Consider the following 19,591-nt stretch of genomic DNA (forward strand, 5'->3'; position numbering starts at 1 on the left):
CTAATAAATCATAATAATAATCCTTTTACGTAACTTTCTTTTATATATGCAAGTAAAGCCATCAATATGAGTTTACCTCATGGTCAATCCAATCTAATTCCTTATTTAAACATGATTAGAATAAGAATTTTTTAACTCATCTAAAATTAAGTGGGGAGGGGTAAGGGGGGGGGGTTAGTAGGACAATTACATCAAATGATCATTGTAACATGATTAGAACAAGAATTTTTAAATCCATGTAAAATTAGGGGTTTTTAGTAGAATAACTACATCAAATAATTATTCGGTCAATTTAATTTTTAAAAAATAGACAATTTTTCATTCACCTCCATTTTTGTTGTCTTTTCCAGTTTCTTCTTTCAACTTCTCCGTCTTCTTCTTCTTCCTCCTCCTCCTCCTCCTCCTCCTCATCATCATTATCATTATCTTCTTAAAAAAATTGATGTACCACAACTATGAATCTCTTCGAGCGAATTATAAATAAAAAGATTTTGAATATTGAGAAGATTTCATATCTAAATGTTGGTACTGTTTAGATATGATTTTGTGTTGATCAAGATTACATAATCGGTGTATACTTCATGTATACTAAATGTATATTTGATGTATAAGTAAGTTATATTCAGGTTTTTGAGTGCATCATAATGTATAGTTAGTGTATAGCTTATGTATAAGCAAGCTATATTGTATAGTCAATATATACCTTTTATAACTTTTGCGAACTATATTGTATAATCACTATATATTTGCTGTATTTTTTTTTATGTAAACAAAACATTGTTTTATTATATAAATTTGAAACTGTCCTTTTTAGTTTGATTCATATAAGCTCTATGTCTTGAGACTTCGCGAGGTACGATTCATAAAACAAAATTGTTATATTTAATTTGAATTAAAACAACTAAGTTTAGGATGTATATATTCTTTGGTTTATAAATTTGTTTTTTTAATTTTTCCTTACTTAAGTTGCCAAATAAAATTGTTATTATTATTTTTTAAAAATATGTTTGCTAGATTTTTATCTAGAATTATTGGAATAATAGTACTTGATCTACATTTTGTTGATATTAACAAGATATGATATTGTGGTTTAAAGCATTACTACTCATTTGTATAATATATATTATGATTATATTAATATCAACTTTCACATACATTTGTTAAACATGTTAAAAACATAATCAATTTATAGAATTTTAGTATTGAAGTTGAAAAAAAAAATAATTATAAAGAAAAAGAAGAAAAGCGAACTCGCAACTCTCGAGTTGGATTGGATGGATTATTCTAAGACATTTTCAAATGAATGATCACTCATATCAACCCTTCAAATTTCTTGATTCGCGAGATTTGCCATATGGGCTCCACGGACCAATTTTGATAACTTTATATTTATTTATAACAAATTAAAATAAATCAAATAAATAAATAAAGATAAAAAAATTTAGAAATTTCATATATAACCTCATAATCCCTTATTTCCTTTGTTATTATTTCCGTCTTCTTCAAATGGAAAGACGTAGAGGCGACGAAGATGGTGGAAGCAGCGCCATGTTTTCTGAACTCAAACATTACTGCATTGAACTGCTCGAACTTCACCAAAACCCTAAGAAAAACCCCTCAACCCTCACTCATCTTCTTCAATTTCTTCGCCGCTCTTCTCCTGATGATCTCCAATCCTTATTTGAGTATATTTCTACCTCTTAACTCTTCATTTTCTCTTGCTATATCAACAATTCCTGTTGTTTCTAACTAAATTTTGCTATGGCAACTTGTTTAATTTTTCTTAGATTGTTCTATTGTTTTTACATGAACTTTTGAAGCTCAAGCAACTTGTATTTGCGCAATTTTATTACATTAGAAAAAATGCAAATAGCCAAAAGTTAGGGGAAAATTTAATGCTTTAAGTCTTAACACACTACTTATTTGTCAATATAATACGCCCTGGGTGTGGCAGGGAATTGGCTAAGACTCCTACCTGTATTTCCACCAGTAACGGAACAAAAGTACCTACATAGTCAATTCCATTTTGCTTTGGTTTATCTTATTGCTGTAAAACCTTCGTAGAGAATATGTTGCATTAGTCCTTTTATTCTTTTATTATTCTCATTATCAAATGACAATGAAGAAGTGATAATATCTTGACTTGTAGAATTTAGCACATTGCGCTATTTCGGTTTTATATTTTAACTAAGCTTTTAAACATATAGTACAATGATATAACATGGTTTAAAAAGCTTAATTGTGCAGCATGGCACATCTGTTTACTAAGTGATACTCGCATCACAATGATAATATGAAATATTTCGGGAATGCCGTGACAGACATGGTGGATTAATAATGCTGACAATAGTAATGCTTGTATTAGTTATATTCTTGCATTATTTCTTACGTATTTTCCTCTTTCATTCTTTTTGTCTCTTAATTCCTCGATGGGAAGATATGTGATTAGTTTTTCTTTTCCAGCTATACATTGTTTCCTTTGTTGCTTCTACTGGATGCTGCTATTGATAGCAAATCATCACCCAATGTTGGTTCTAATGAAAGATATATGAGGCCTAATACATTGAGTGATATTGTGATGGAAGGTGCTCTTCATTGTCTTGAGGAACTTCTGAAGAAGTGCTGTTTAGGGTCTGTGGATCAGGTATTTAGACTTCCTTTTCAAATGCAATAGATATATTCCTTATTTTAGTTACCAATGGTAAGTAATAGTTGAAAAAAAACCTTGACCTTTCTTTTTCCAAATTAGGCAGGGAAGTTATTTGGGAATTGTTTTTCTCTAGACTATTATTTAATAAATTTCCTTTACTCTCTCTCTAAATACTTTGTGGTCTGGTGCCCGTTAAAGTAACTGAACGTAGTTCTCAGCTTCTGTTCGTGATTGTGTTGCTTGTTATGTGGTCTCACATGCATTAAGTCAATAGCTTTGTGATGCTTTTCTTTTTTTGTGATTATTATATATCAAACTTAATGTAGTTTCTTATATCCTGAAGATTCTCAGCTTGGCCTTAAGTGTGTGTGAAGAAATAAATAGATGACTAAGAATATAATAAAAATGCATTTGTTTTTCAAGAAAAAATATTTGGATGATACAAACCACGAATTATATGAAAGAGGAGTTAAAAAAAAAATCAAGTGGAGAAGATAATGCCAATCAATTTTAAAACTATTTTTAATTTCTGATTAAAGAAACATGCAGAGTTAAGTTTCTGATTCAGGTTTTATTGACTAGTCTTTTTGTTCGAAATTTCTGATGGTCCTAACATATTTATTTTATAATGGTTCTTTTTTTTTTTTGATAACCGAGAAATCCGTCCGTGACCCGCCATTTGGACCAATCACAGCCTTCTAAACTCGGTGGAAAATGAGTCCGCCCCTCTACTCTTCTCCACTTAAATACCAGACTTCACTTTGCATGGTGTGGAGTTTAACCTGCGACCTAAGCCACATATCCTCCACCTTTTTTCACTCGAGCTTAGACTTGGGTGCTCATAATGGTTCTTTAATTATATGTCATTTTGCTAGATATACATATTATTTGGTTCTGCACTCAATAACCTATGAGTTGTCAAACTAATTTTTTGAGTTAGAAAGAATTTTACAAAAGAAATTACAAAACTCTCTTTCAGATAGCCCATAAATAAAATTATTTTAGAATTGGTTGAGGCTATTAGACTTCTGGAACAATATTTTCTGCAATATTAGTAGATGCTATTTGGAACCACCCTGTTAAATCCATATTAGCATCTCATATCCATGATGTAAGTAAAACTATTGGGGCGACCGTGAAAGAGGTAAGAGAGTGTCATCTGCAAAGTTAAAGGAACCTTTGATAGGTAAAGGAGACAGGTGGCAACGTTAAAAGCTAGACATCTAATGAAGCACACACCTTACTGGTTTGGTGTGTGAACCGAAGTACCGTGTTTGTGAGGCAAAGCACCTCGCTTATGCTACATCTATCTTTACGACTTAAGTGCACTGCGCATGTGAAGTATTCTTTGTGATATCTTATTGTTTAAATAGAAATGTCAATGACTAGGAAGCTAAGCTAGGTTCCAAACAAGCTAAAAATGCTTAAAACTAACATTCAGCTTGGTTTCTGAACAAAACAAGTCCAGCTTAAGCTTGAGATTGGTTTCTATAGTTGGAATATAAATCAAACTCAGTCAAGTCTGCTATATTTTCAAAAAATTTGGTTTTTGTTTTATTTGTAGCTTCAGGAAATGGACTTTTTTGTCTAATCTGCTGCTCAGATCCCATTTTTCTGCTACTAGATTCAAGATAGAAAATAATATAACATGTAACTGGTTGTATTTGTTTATTATACACCTTGGGTGAAGACGATACCCTTCTTCTTCTTCTAATCTGGAACATTAAGCGGCAACTTCCAATTTGTAGCTTGGACTGTATTACTTTGCTTATATTCAAAATAGTATATAGCTTGAAGCTTTAGGGCTTTAGAACAGAGACTGGGAGAGGTTCAGAAGGTTGTTCCTCATTGTCTGATGTGGGTATTCTGGAGAGAGGGCTAGAAGTACTTTCAAAGGAATTATAACTGTCTTTTTTTGGGGTTTTAAGATATCAGAGTCCATTTCTCTGTCTTTGTTTTGCAGTTGGCTTTCTGAATTACTAATTTGTAGACTCCGTCCCTTTCTTGATGTCTTGTGTGCTCTTTTAATTTTGTTTAGTGGAATTAGAACAAAAGTATCATATGAGGTTTGTACAAAGTGAAGTTTGGGCTCGGGCTCCTAAAACAAGACAATCCTCAACAACTCAAGCATAGCGTGAGCCAAGGACCAAGTAGTTGATATAAAATACTTCATGTATGATTTAAGCCTTTTCAAGATCCGTTCTTTTTATACATGTGGTTGTTCCTTGTTTTCCCCTTTTTGCTTTCGTAAAAACATATAGTAACGTAAAAGGAAGGACAGAAATTAGGTATTTTGAGCCTGAATATTCCTTTGACATCAAATAATCCTCATTCGAAGCCATATTTTCCTACTACCAGTAGCAGATAATCTCTTTTCTTCTTTCGACAAATACCAGTAGCAGATGAACTAGATGTTGATGTTCACAATCTCATCCTGTCTTAGTTTTTTAACACTTGGGTTTGACAGCTCCCTCTGGAGAATTAAAAAATATTGCCGGTTATGTTTATGGGATTTGTTTCTCGGGGTATTCTGTCTCCTGCTTTTGGCTATCTCTTCTTTCTCTAATACCATTATCCATGCCCAAAGGGTTCAGAAAATTAGGAAGTATGGACTTGATGTCTACTTGGATCATATAGATCCCCTAGAGTTACCTGAGGCCCCACACTCATGTTTGTCCACTGGTTACTTACTTTCTTACATGTGATACTACAAAAATACATGACACAGTAACCATAATCCTTTAGAAAGAAGTTTCACCAAGTAGGAATAATTGACACTGGAATAGTGAATGGACTCTATACTTTTACAATTCCGAGTGGAACTTAGGAAGTGTGTGAATGAACGAACACTCTAGCGGAACTGATAAGATTGGAAATTATGTCTTCTAGAACTTGAGCATTCTTACCTTTTGGATGTTTTATTAGTGAACAGCACAAACAAATATCATTTGAAGTTATAAACTTCTGCATGTTTGTAAGGCTAATATTGTCGTTCAGGCAAGATTTTAAACTAACAGTTGTACAATTACTTGCTGTCCATTCTTTATTGGATTGAACAGTGAATTTGGCCTTTTAGTTTTTTTAACCTTCCAAGAAATACAGTGCATTCACTGTTCAAGTAGTTCTGGAAATCATTGTTGAGGGTCAAATAGTCCATACGCTCTGTGTGCGCTATATTATCTTATAGTTGAATATTCTGCTTGGAAAGTCGTTTAGTAAGTCTTCCACTGGAATTGTTAGTTGATGTTTGATAGGGACTATTCTCAAGAACCCATGGTTTGTTTTTGCAGTTCATTGTATTAACAAAGAAATTGACTCGTGGGGCGTTGCTTTCTCCAATGGAGGCTTCAGAAGAGTTCCGTGAAGGAGTGATAAGGTGTTTCAAAGCACTTTTGCTTAATCTGCATTGCTGTTCCAGTGAGTCCTGCCCATGCAAACAAATAAGCGGTTGGCCTTTGCTTCTGGAAAGAAAAAGTTTGCACTCTCCACCTGTTTCAAAACTAAAATTCAAGGAAGAAGAGTGTTTAGTTGCATTTCTACAGTCTGAAACTGCTTCTGTTGCTGTTGGACATTGGCTATCACTTCTGCTGAAGGTATATATTTTGTTATCCGGTCGTCCCTCCATGGACGTACGATATGTTTTTTTTCTCCAGTCTCTTCGAGGCAGACATATTTCCTTACAGTCTTCATAGTGTTGTTCTAATTTTACTTTTGAGATTGTTCGTGGCATTCACAGGTAGCAGATGTTGAGGCAGCACGAGGGCAACAAGGCAGTGCAAGCCTTCGGATAGAAGCCTTCTCCACTCTGAGAGTACTTGTTGCTAAGGTTCCTCTTCTCTCCTTTCTGGCTGCTTTTCCTCCCTTGCGGGCTCTAACGTTATTGGCTTTCCGTGTTCTCAGTTATTCCTTCATAGGTTCAATGACTTTACTCCTTTGAGGCTGTGTCTTTGATACAGAATTAATTTCCTTACTCCAATTAATGCTAGAATTTGGCCAAAAAATGAGTCAGACATGGTCAAAAAAAGTTCAAAATACATGAAAATTTATGAAGTTAAGTTCATTGTTTACCAAGGTATCTTTTATCCATGTGATACGATGATACATCTCCACGAGTTCTTTGTCAAAATATATATGTTTATGCCTAGACTCTTGTCAGAGGTTTGTTATTTTTACTACTTCCAGTTTGTTATTCTAGCAGTCAATCTTACGTAGCGTTGCTGTTCAGGTTCATATAAGTTACATCTTTAAAGTTCTATATTGATGTTTGGCAGGTTGGCACTGCAGATGCTTTAGCTTTCTTTTTGCCTGGAGTTGTTAGTCAAATTGGCAAAGTTATGCATATTTCAAAAACGTTCATTAGTGGGGCTGCTGGGAGTGCCGAAGCTTTGGACCAAGCAATTAGAAGCTTGGCTGAATTTCTTATGATAGTTCTCGAAGATGATTTGAACTTGCCTTTTCTTGGTGTGCTCCTTGATGACGTCAAGAAAGAGAAATCTTCAGTGTCATTTCTGGAGGCACTTCGTCAGTTGCCCTCTACTACGCATGACCAAAATTTGAGTGAGGTTGTTGACAGGGGCACCATTGCACTTAGCTCCACAGAGGGGGAACGTGTTAATCCTAGAAACACGACCAGATCTTTGCGTATAATTCGTACAAAAGACTGGGTTGTTGATACCTCGTCGCATGTTGATAAGCTGTTATGTGCAACTTATCCCCATGTAGGTTATAAAAAGTTCTCAGTGGCACTTGAATTTTTTTAGAGGATTTTATATCAAGTCAGTTTAAATTTATAATTCCCTTATATATTTTTTTGAGAAACAATGTAAACTAATATTTGAATATCGTGTTCCCAGCTTTGCTTGCATCCAAGCAGAAAAGTGAGACGAGGACTCCTGGTGGCAATACAGGGACTCTTATCAAAAAGCAGTGGTGTGTTGAGTGGAAGCAGATTGATGCTTTTGGTGAGTTCCAAACTGGAACTTATACCTTTATCATATTTGGGTACCCAACAATTACTGTGTCCATGTGGATTTTATGAAAGATACCAGCTCAAGATGGATTTCTCTTTCATGTCAAGTTTTCAATTCTCTCTTTCTTCTTCTTTTGATTTGAATTGTCTCAGGCACTGATATACTCATTCTTTCTGCTTGAACTTTCAGAGTAGCACTGATTTGAATTGTAGTTTAAATCATAATGCGTCATTTGAATTGTAGTTTAAATCATAATGGGTCAAAAGTAGGTAGAGAGAATACCTTTTGATAAGTTAAAGATTAATAAGAATAGACACAGGACCAATTGACTTTCAAGTAGTAAAGGGAAAAATTCCCTCTTGAGAGAAGTTTCAAACAGAATAAAAAAGGAAAGTAAGACGGTTCATTTTGGAATTGAGGGAGTTGAAGTTATTGTGCCTACAGAAGTGTATTTTGCAGTTTTTATCAGTTTAACTATTGCTTATTTTAAAGTTTGTCTTAGAATCTAAGATCTGTGTTTTTAGATTGCAGTTGCTCTAGCTGATTTTATTGGATGGGATTATTAATTGTGAAACAAAGTTCCTTCTTATATGCAAATCATATTTTATTTGTGTGAGAAGTAGTATGCACTCATGTATGGAGAAAGCTGTTGCATATCATTTCAGACTTCACATGACTTAAAAAGGGAAAATAAATTAAAGACCTGTTTAGCTGGTGTTGTGGACCAATTCTATTAGCACTATGGTCTTTGGTAGTATTTTAAAATTGTCTCTTTCTGTCATAGTGCCCTTAGAAGTGGAATTTCACAGTACTATTCCCTGAGATGTCAAACAGACATAATCCATTGCGATATCCTGAAAAATTCAAACTTCCCGAGTCGTGTTGGCTTGTGCATGTGCTTCTAGATCACAGCCAAATTGGTTCACAAAGATCGACATTATAAGACAAAGATATGTATTTTTTTCTTAATATTAGGAATCTCCGAGGACAAATGATGCACAATTTGAGACTCGGTGGATAATGGGCACTCTTTGCCCTTCTCCACTTAAATGCCATGCTCTTGTTTGCGGAAGGGTTTGAACTTGTGACGTGTGCCTAACCCACACATCACACATTGCGCTCTTACCACTAGACCAAAATCTGGGGGCGAGAGTCAGAGATGTATTTATGGCATAGGTAATATTGAATTTAAGACATGTATTACACATATGAGATTTATCCATCGTAGGAAAATGTCAAACCTAACAACTTAGTATTTTCTAAATCACCTCATCAAAATTAGTGTGAGGAAAACGAAAAAAACTTGACTTTACTTAGCTTGAAAATGCAGAAAAGTAAACAATTTTAAGATTAGTGGATGTATGGAAAAATTGCTTGACTATTGTTGCTGGAACAGCTTATGGGAAACCTTGCTGGAAGTCAGTGGAATCTTGTCAGATATAGTGCTGGAGAAGTGGTTGGAATATTGGCCAGACAGCGTTTGATGCTACAGTGATCATTGGAAAAGAGGCATGGTGCCAAATGAAAAGTTACCAAAAATAATCTTTGTACCACAGGAAGGATTGCAAGGAAAGAGGTATGATAATTGGTACCCTAGGAATGATCATCAGAGACAGGCATGGTGCTGTTGGAACGGTTACTAGAATAGGAGAGATACTACCGGGGGGATCTCTGGTGTGATGCTAGAATAGTATATTATGAAAAGTGAAACACTTTGTTGAGGTGGGCGGCATAGGGCTAACCTATGATATGTGGAAGTTGATCTTTACCATGATAGGAGAAGCTTTGACACCATATCACAAACATGAGAGAAGAAGATATGTATTGGTGACTTGATTGGAATCAACTACAGTTCATACTTATTCATAGGTGTAAACTACTCATATTCTTACCTTGTGGGACAATATCTAAGTTGGCCAACTTAGAAGAACAGTTCTAACAATAAAACATGATATTCTAACAGACGTGAACTGTATCTGATTGTCTGAGCCACTAACATAACCTATTTTGATATACCAGTTTCTTCTTGTGCTTTCCTCTCATGGAACTTGATGTACTAGCTTTTCATTGCTGCTAGCCTGCAGTCTGTCAAAATGGTACATAAATCACTATTGCATCAAAAATGTTTCCTTAACCTTAGTCTACGACAGTGTGGGATGCTGTAATTGGCACTTAATTTAGTTTCTGATAAATATCTGCTCCTTCTAAATCTTTGTTTAGTAATACTTGCTAGCTTGCGATGCCATGATTTTTGACGAATTGGAACAATTATAAATTTGCAAAGTGGAATGCATTGAGACTCTTGTATAGTTAAGTGAATTGCATTTCTTTGGTTTTACATTCTGGTGCCATTGGGTCTTTTATTAGCAGTCTGGAAGCTTCTTTGAAGTACATGATTTCGCAGGAGTATCTCTTATTTTTCAGTAACCTAATAATTTATTCTGAATGTATTCTTGGCTCTTGAAATATGCAGGAAAGTCTATGTATTTTGGCATGTGATGACTCCGAGGAGGTGTCCTCAGCTTCACAGTCGTTCTTTGGACATTTGCTCTCATCACATGGGAAGCTTCACGTAAAATATGATGTTGAAGAGATTTTTAACAGGTTTTTGTAGTCCTAATTTTTCTCTGGTGAAACATATGTAATTGGCAGCGGCTTATGCACTTTATTTTATGGATTTTACATCTTCTTCACAGGCTTGTTAAAAAGCTTCCAAAGGTGGTCCTTGGAACTGATGAATTACATGCAATTGCACATTCCCAGAAATTGCTAGTTCTGATCTATTTTTCAGGGCCACAACTCGTGGCAGACTATCTCCTTCAGTCACCTGTAAGTGCAACAGGCCTATTGTTTTTTTTGTTTCTATCCTTTAAAGTTAGAATCTTTTGTCATGATGCTGAGCTATCAATTCTTTGCTTGGGGTCATTGTCCTTTTCTTTATGGGTTCTCTTTTGCTTGGAGGGGTGGGGGTTGAGTGGATGTATGACATGATGGTCTACTATTCTCCTGCTTTCTCACTTGTCAGTGAACTTCCGTGGAGCTGCTCTGACTTACCAGCATTTGTTGTCGTAGAGTTTTTTCTTTTCTTGCATCATCCTGCATTCTGGTCAGAATACTTATGTAGACAAATTAAAACAATACCCTATATATACAAACACGATGGAGTTCTACCTAATTACCTATAATGACAAAAAACCTATATCTTCAATTTATGAGAGCAATGTCATCTAATCCACAAGCTTAAAAAAAGCAGTGGCAGATATGGGAACAAAGCACTTATCTCGTATATCATATTGGAAAAAATTGTGTAGAAAATAATTTTGAGGTCCTAGTCTTAGTGGACAGAGTTACCTACTGTAGGAGATTACAGGTATTCCGTGGAATTAGTCGAGATGCGCAAAATCTAGGTTCTTGCACCCAATTATTAAAAAAAACATTTGCTACCAAGAGTCAGATAAGTCTTAAAAGTACCACAAAAGCATTTCACATGAAGGAAGCAGGGGCAGCTTTCAGGTCTGTTTTCACGATTTGCTTGGGTTGGGTCATTCATAGGAAAAATGAGGAAGATATTTTTTATTTCTTTTGAACAGGTAAATTCATTTTACGATCTAGCACTGCAGTAGTTTCTTTAACCTAGGGCGTCAAATGGCTTTTGTTCCCGGGTACATCACACCAATATATTTAGATGACAAGCAAGCACTTTTTAACTCTTCTTTTCTGTTTTTTTAGTTTATTGAGAGCAGACTTTGTCCTCTTTCCCCTTTAATCTTCCGTTCCATTAAAACTGCTTCTTCACTCATCTAAGAGAAAAGAAAGAGAAATATATATCATAGTATTATGGCACATCACCTAGTTCTTGTCTTTATATGTGGAATGTTTTTACTTTCATTTATAAGTTCCTCATGCTTCCTTGCGCTTCATAAGCCCTCATTTGCATACTCTAATGTGTCTGATTGGTTATCCCAGTATCATAGAGTTCGCTACATCTCATACTGCCTGCCTTTATTTCATATGTTCATTCAGTACCGTGCGTAACCACATATTGGATTACTGCAGTGTGGCACGTAGCTGCTGATACCAAATCGGATCCTATGCTTCCATCTATGCCCTGCTTGATACCCCTACCCCGCCTGTGAGAGCTTGTGGATAATGACGAAACCGTAATCTTTCCATCAGATTTACCCATTTGTCTATCTGTCTGGTGCTTTGAAGGCCTGCCTATATTTTTTTCCCAATTTGTCACTTGCTCGTCTATCTCATGAAAATGGTCACCTACTTCTACCATCTTCTTTTGACTGTTAGATTTTTTGATTATGAGGGTCATCTAGAACCACTTAATATCCTTGCCTCAGTACAACGATGCCAGGGGAAGCCATCTCAGTCCTTCCACTAATGCCCATTCTTTCATATTGAGGCAGTTTTTTCATGGTTCTTTGAGAGAAGGCTGTTTCGTAACTATAAACATCTCTTGAGACCCGGAACTTCATGATAGTCATAACTGCTTCAATACCGTGTTCTTTGTGTACTTTATCATGGTACTATCACTGCAATATTTACCTTTCTAACCTGTGTGCTTTGTCATGTTGATGTCACTGCAATACTTTCTTTCTAAGATTAGTGCTAGTCATTAGTTCTTTTGATTGGATGTAAGTGTAATGCCTTTCAGTGGAATGTGTAGGTGAGAACTGCTCAATTCTTGGATGTTTTAGCCCTCTGTCTGAGTCAAAATTCAGTTTTTGCTGGTCCCCTTGAGAAGAATGTTGCAGCAAAGCGTTCCTCATCAGGGTTCATGCATTCCATAGCAGAGATAAGAGCTGTTAGAGCTGCTGACTCTGACAATCTGGGAAGTAGAAAGAATCAAAATAGAAGAGTACATACCACGGAAAGTATAAAGAATGAGCATCAGCTGCCACGCTTGCCGCCCTGGTTTGTTTATGTTGGCAGCCAGAAGCTGTACCATTCTGTAGCTGGGATCCTTCGACTTGTAGGGTTATCTTTATTCGCAGGTTGTTTTTCCTTTCTTAACTTTTACTGAATAGTTACTTCCTTCCCGACCTAAACTTGTAACACTACTGGTTGCGTTGCTTTTGACTAGACCCTCGAAGTGAAGGGCCTCTCTCTGTCATCATTGACTTGCCATTGGAGAACCTGCGGAAATTGGTTTCTGAAATACGGATGAAGGAATACAGTGAAGAAAGTTGGCAATCTTGGTATAGCAGGATTACTTCAGGACAATTAGTACGTCAGGCCAGTACAGCTGTGTGTATCCTGAATGAGTTGATATTTGGTTTGTCAGATCAAGCACTTGATGACTTTAACAGAATGTTTAGAGCATATGTAATGGAACCACTAGAAAATAAGAAATATCAAGAAGATGCTAGTCAACATCAGAAAATTGAACAATCTACAACAAAGGGATCTGTTTGGAAGATTTGCCAAGTTAAGGGAGAAAGGAGTCATTTAGTTGACTGCATCGGCAGTATATTGCATGAATACCTATCCCCTGAAATATGGAGTCTGCCCATTGAGCATACAGCTGCTTTACAACAATATGATTGTGAGGATGCAAACATTAGCTCACACTTCTTTAATGACAATGTGATGTTGCACCAGGAAATTCATCTTTCCCATCTCTTGTTGCGATTGTGGTTTCATGTGTTATTTATCTTATCAACGTCTTTGCTAGTGGCTGGATATCATATTGATATTTGTTTTGCTATTGTCAAACAGGTTATTATTGATGGAATTGGCATCTTTTCTATGTGCGTTGGGAGAGATTTTTCTTCATCAGGATTTCTTCATTCATCTCTTTATATGTTGCTTCACAATCTTATTTGCTCTCACTTCCAAATTAGAAGTGCATCTGATGCTGTGTTACACATTATCGCCACAATGCATGACTATCCAACAGTAAGCAGAAGCCATGGATTTCTTACTTTTTGTGCCATCTGAAGGTTATCCACTAATCATGTATCTTCTTGCAGGTAGGACACTTGGTTATAGAAAATTCAGACTATATAATTGATTCAATATGCAGGCAGCTGCGCTCTCTGGAGCTTAATCCGGATGTACCAAATGTACTAGCTGCCATGCTTTCATACATAGGAGTGGGTCACAGTATATTGCCTTTATTGGAAGAGCCAGTATGTCTCAACAATGATATCTTGAAAATTTTAATCAACAAATGACCCTTTTTTTCCTAACTCGTTCTGTTTTGTTATGTAGCCGAACTTAACTAGTTCTGAAACGAGGCATAATTGTTGTTGTAGTTCTCATTGTATGTTTTATTGTGTCTGCATATATGGACATGGTTGGATGAATGTTTATTTTTTAGTTTAAGATGCAATATCTTTACAAATGACATTGTGATTTGTGCAGATGCGTGCTGTTTCCATGGAGCTTGAAATTCTTGGAAGGCATCAACATCCTGATTTGACCATTCCCTTCTTGAAGGTCATTTCTTACATTTGCTTGCTGTACTCTAATTTGATAAACACTTGCTGTTGATAGATATAGCAGAAGGATAGCAGTCAGTCGTCTTTAGTCATATTCGGTGTCTTAAAATTAAGAAGTCCATTTCCTTTTGTCTTGCCTGGAAAGGAAGCTCACTTGGTTCTTGAGTCTCTGCATCAGACCTTTTGAAATTACATCACTCTGATGCTTTAGTGCCAATTTGTTGCGAGTTGTGCTAGTATTAGTCTTTTAGATTTCTTGACATTCTATTAATTAGATGTGGTGCTCTCCTCTATTTAGTTGTCTGGTTATATTCTTCCTCTATTCTTCAGTCAATGGCAGAAATAGTTAAGGCATCAAAGCAGGAGGCTAATGCTTTGCTGGATCAAACAAAGGCATATTGTGAGGATGTGAAATCTAGAAAGCTGAACCTGGAGAAGAGGAAAGAAAAGCTTTTTGATGATTCAGATTCATATAGTGATGAAAATGTTGGCAAGGGGTCGTCAGAATCTGGTATGTACCCATGGAATCATGTTACAATTGGACAATACACACACGCACACAACAACAACAACAACAACAACCACATGCCAAGTGTAATCTCTCAAGTGGGGTCTGGGAGGGTAGAATGTACGCACCCATGACAACTCTATGGGGTAGAAGTTGTTTTCGGTAGACCCTCGCCTCAAAGGAAGTATAAAAAATACAGGATTGAAAGGAAAATAATGACAACAAACTAACAAGATAAACAAAGCAATGTATAGTTGTAAAAATGGAAGAATAGAATGCTACACAAATACTAACTAATACTACTAAATACGGAGAAGATGGGAAAATATTTGACTACCCCCTGCCACTTCCTGACGGAAGTACTACAACACTCGGCTATCTACTACTTTTTACCCTAATCCTGAACCTCTACACCTTCCTATTTAGGGTCATGTCATTAGTAAGTTGAAGATGTGCCGTGTCCATTCTTATTACCTCCACTCAGTTCTTTTTCGGCTTACTTCTATCTCTCCTAAAATCTGCTACAACCAGCCTCAAACACCTCCTTACAGGTGCATCCATGACACTCCTCTTCACACGCTCAAATTATTTCAGCCTCGCTTCTCTTATCTTGTCCCCCATGAAGGTCATTCCCACCTTATCTTGTGTAACTTCGTTCCTGATCCTATTCCTCCTAGTATGCCTGCACATCCATTTGAGCATCTCATCTCAGCTACCTTCATCTTCTAAACGTGTAAGTTCTTGATTGGTCAATATTTTGCTCATTCACCTCCCGTAGAACTTACCTTTAAGATTTGGTGACACATTCTTACCACAGTACCTTGGATACCAACGTCCATTTCACCCACCTTGCTCCAATGTGATGTGCAACATCATCATCAATCTCCTCATTTCCTTGGTTACAGGCTCAAGATACTTGAAACATCCTTTGTTGGGTATGGCTTGTGTATCGATCTTCACTTCCACCACCGTTTCATGTGTTACGTCACTGAACTTGTACTCCAGTGTTGGATTACGTCACTGACAGGTAATCCTAATATTTTTTCTAACTTTCGATCACACAAAGAACCCTCTCCAATTACTGTAGCTGATGGATCAACTTGTGATAGTATTGGATTTGGAATTGTTCAACCAGCCACGTCTATTATTCTGTCATTTGTATCAAGGCTATCAAAATTGACCTTTAACCTGATTCCTGTTAGTAAAATTGTGAAAGACCTTAATTGCTAAACATAATTGTTGTATGGCTAATGAGCTATAACTCATATCTTGTAAGTCAAAGTTATTACTGGGTTTACTAGTTGCTTAACTGGTTTTGTGTGTATAATTAGATCATTGTTTAACTGGTTTAAATGTATGATGATGTATTATTTCCCGCTTTTTATTTCTGTATTGTGTTTTTTAAGACGTGAGAAGGCATTTGCAACAACAATTGCATATTCAAAGAAAGTTTGCATGGATTGATAGGGAAATACGGTATTTTGAATAAAAGTAAATTTCGTATGGGGATCGGTGTGACAAAAAAAATAGACATTAATTTTGCTTCACCTATAGTTGTTGATTAGCCAATAAAACACAATATTATTTGCTGCTTGTATGAAATAGTTTTAGGACAATACAACATAAGACAGTATCTTGCTTTTTGTGGCTGCACATCAAAATTTACTGCAACCTCTATCTGATACAGTGTTTTCCCATGTAAGAGGGTATTTTTTATTAGCCGACAATATTTTATACTGTCCATTCCAATTATCAACCTGGCCACTTAACTTTTCAGTGTACTGGATGTCTAGTTGTGGTTGTCTGACCAGAACAGCTCTCTTGGCGTCTCAGTAAAACATGCAGAGAAGGCACTTTACTGACAATTAGGGGATCTTTGACAAAAAGATGATACTGAAAGTATTTTGCTCTCACAAAAGTATACTGAAATAGGAGCTTAGTAAAAGTTCTCTTTTATCATTGCATCCAGAAGGAGATTTTACGATAAAGCTTATTATGGAGTGCCTAAACAGCTGCATTTATCTGAATAAAATTTTGAGATTACCAATTGCAAGCAATGAGAAACATAATAATATTAGTAATTTCTGTTTGACTCCACGACTCTGACCTGCATTATGGTGATATCTTATTCTTGAGTATCAATGTTTTTTGGTGTTGAATCATGTTTGAAGAACACTCCTTACATAATATTGAAACATCGGGGTCGTGCGCGTTATTTGGAGTTCATGTCCCTGTTTACCCAAGTGACTGCTATGGGCATCTGATGTTGGTATTCTTCTTTTTATAGGGGCGCATATCTACTCTAATGATGTTCAGATGCAAATAGAGTGGGAGACTATGCTGTTCAAAATGAATGACTTTAGAAGGTTTAGACAAACGGTTGGATCTATTGCAGGTTCATGTTTAACAGCTGCAACTCCATTACTTGCTTCAGCTAATCAAGCAGCATCCTTGGTAGCACTTGATATAGTTGATGTATGTTTTTGATCTTAACTCTCTGTGTTGCAATTAAGAAACTTCACAACGAAAAGGTTACAATACTAGATAAGTTCTTAAAATGCTGAACCTTCTATTCCTAATGCAAAAACATATGATCCATTTCTTCCAGATATATTCACTTGCATCTGCATTAGGACTGCATGGGCCTTAGGAAATCCCAAACCTTAATCCCATTCCTGCTCAGTAAAAATAGGATCATGCCTATTCTCGATAAGATAACTCCAACTGCCCAGTCCCTCTTACACCACTTACCTTTTCTCCTACTGTCCTACTATAACTCGTCTTAGTTGGTCAGTCTTGTAGCTTATATATATTTTTTTGACTGCTGACAGAAGGTCTAAGTTGAGGTCTGAGGATTCATTATAAACTTTTCCCTCAATTTGCCATGGTTTTCTCTTCTATCCACTCTCATATTGTATTGAATGTTCTGCATACATTGTAATTCCTTGAAGGAACAACTGCCTTCTTTTTCTTACTAGAGGAACAACTGTTTATTTAGTTACTGAAATATTGTTATAGAAGTTTCCTTTGATTTATTTTGTTCCAAATGTCTTTAGGATGTATTTTTGACAGTAGCCAAAGTGGAGGATGCCTACAAGCTTGAGAAGGAAATCAAAGAGGCAATTGAACATGTGGCTCATATGTGTTCATTTAATAGTCTTAAGGATGCTTTAGATGTTGATGCTGATGAAACTACCGAGAACAGACTGCTCCCTGCAGCCAATAAAGTGTGGCCTTTTTTGGTTTCCTGTCTTCGAAATAAAAGTCCATTGGTGAGTGATTTTTTACATATTTATTTTCTGGAAACCTACTAATCTTTACTCATTGATAACTTTTTCTCTCTTTTATTTGACTATTAACTACAAGTATGAGATGTGCTGGGTAAGCACGAATGCAAATTAGGAGCTATTAGAAGATCCTATTATGGTTTGGATTAGGGGGGTGCAGATGATAAGTAGTTAAGTTGAAATAACTGAATTCATAATGGATGAACAAGTGCATAAATGCAATATGTCCAATTTGAGCTTTCATGCATGGATCAGATGTTGGTAGCAATAGGCAAATCTATGTCCAATGACTAGGGTTCCACTGTTCTCTTTGTTGCACGAGTTCGACTACAGTTTTATAGGCCAACATTAGATTCCTCAAGATATATGAAGGTGAAATTTGATTATCATTCGCATCCAGACAATGAAATCTGTAGTATGACGAAGTAAATAGAATTTTTCAGATTGGGAGGAGTTGTAGATACACCCCTCCAATTTATTCTTGGGTGTACGACCGTTGGTCCTTGCTACACCCTTACCCCATCCCCACCCAATGAAATGAAAAGAACTGGTAAAGCAGAGAGAAATAGAAGTTTTTTTTTCATGGTAGTTCTATCCCCACCTATAGAACTATTATCTGATTAGTGGTTTCTTGTTCACTGATATGCAGGCGGTTCGAAGATGTACAAATACAATTAGTAATATCGTGCAAATATGTGGAGGTGACTTCTTTACTCGGCGTTTCCATACAGATGGGAAACACTTATGGAGCTTTTTAAGTACTTCACCATTTCAAAAGAGAGCCCCAGGTTCTTTAGAGGAGACTCACTTGAAGCTTCCATACCGAGGTAGTTCTGCATCTTCTGGAGATTCAGCAGCTGAGATTTCTGATCTAAAGGTACAGGCTGCAGTGCTGAACTTGCTTGCAGATCTTGCTCGGAATAAATATAGTGCTTCAGCACTGGAAGCAGTTCTGAAAAAGGTCAGTGGTCTTGTAGTTGGGGTAGCATGCAGCGGTGTTGTCGGCCTACGAGATGCATCTATTAATGCCCTTGCTGGACTCGCTTCAATAGATCCTGATCTCATTTGGCTTCTTCTTGCTGATGTTTATTACTCGAAGAAGAGAGAGACACCGGTGCCTCCTATAACAGGAGAGTTTTTCGAGATATCGGAAATTTTACCTCCACCCTTGTCCTCTAAAGGTTACCTTTATCTGCAGTATGGCGGGAAGAGTTACGGTTTTGACATTGATTTTACTTCTGTAGAGACTGTTTTTAGAACACTACATTCTCAGATTTTCAGTTCACAAATGTACAGTTGAGTTTCCTTTGTCTCTAGGAGCTCTTAAATTGTTATCCAGTTTGGATAAAAGTTTTTCTTAAAAATAAGATATCTATAGATTATAGTGATTAATGACTAATTTTGCAAAGCTCCAAGTACAAATTTGGACTTTTTTTCATTTATTTTTTTCTCTAGAAACGAAGATCATATATGATACTAAAAGGACATGTTAAACTAAGTTCACTTTATATCTCAGTTGATTGGTTGACTACTTGAACTTTCACCTTGTTAGTGAGGATTTGATTCCCGTAATTCCCTCCCTTACCTCTATCCTTTTTTAAAAAACTTCATATAACTTAATCATGTTTTAACATATTGAAAAATATCTTTGATGATTTGGCTTGATTTGGTATTTATAAAAAGGTAGAAGTTGGATGGAGAAGGATGATAAGTGCTCGATT

General features: G+C 36.2%; 1 protein-coding gene across 1 annotated transcript; it reads left to right on the top strand.

The window, feature by feature from the left end:
- Positions 1-1,482: 1,482 nt before the first annotated feature.
- On the top strand, positions 1,483-19,269 carry LOC101249336 (uncharacterized). Its single transcript, XM_069292369.1, has 17 exons — positions 1,483-1,685; positions 2,464-2,644; positions 5,941-6,243; positions 6,387-6,476; positions 6,922-7,368; positions 7,504-7,611; positions 10,094-10,224; positions 10,317-10,449; positions 12,299-12,626; positions 12,716-13,230; positions 13,348-13,530; positions 13,605-13,763; positions 13,999-14,073; positions 14,406-14,586; positions 16,871-17,058; positions 17,640-17,855; positions 18,520-19,269. Exons 1-17 carry the CDS (start codon positions 1,507-1,509, stop codon positions 19,168-19,170), a joined length of 4,068 nt encoding a protein of 1,355 aa, XP_069148470.1. The 5' UTR covers positions 1,483-1,506; the 3' UTR covers positions 19,171-19,269.
- The last annotated feature ends 322 nt before the right edge of the window (positions 19,270-19,591 follow it).

Source organism: Solanum lycopersicum, chromosome 12 (assembly GCF_036512215.1).
Source record: "Solanum lycopersicum chromosome 12, SLM_r2.1".
Taxonomy (NCBI): Eukaryota; Viridiplantae; Streptophyta; class Magnoliopsida; order Solanales; family Solanaceae; genus Solanum; species Solanum lycopersicum.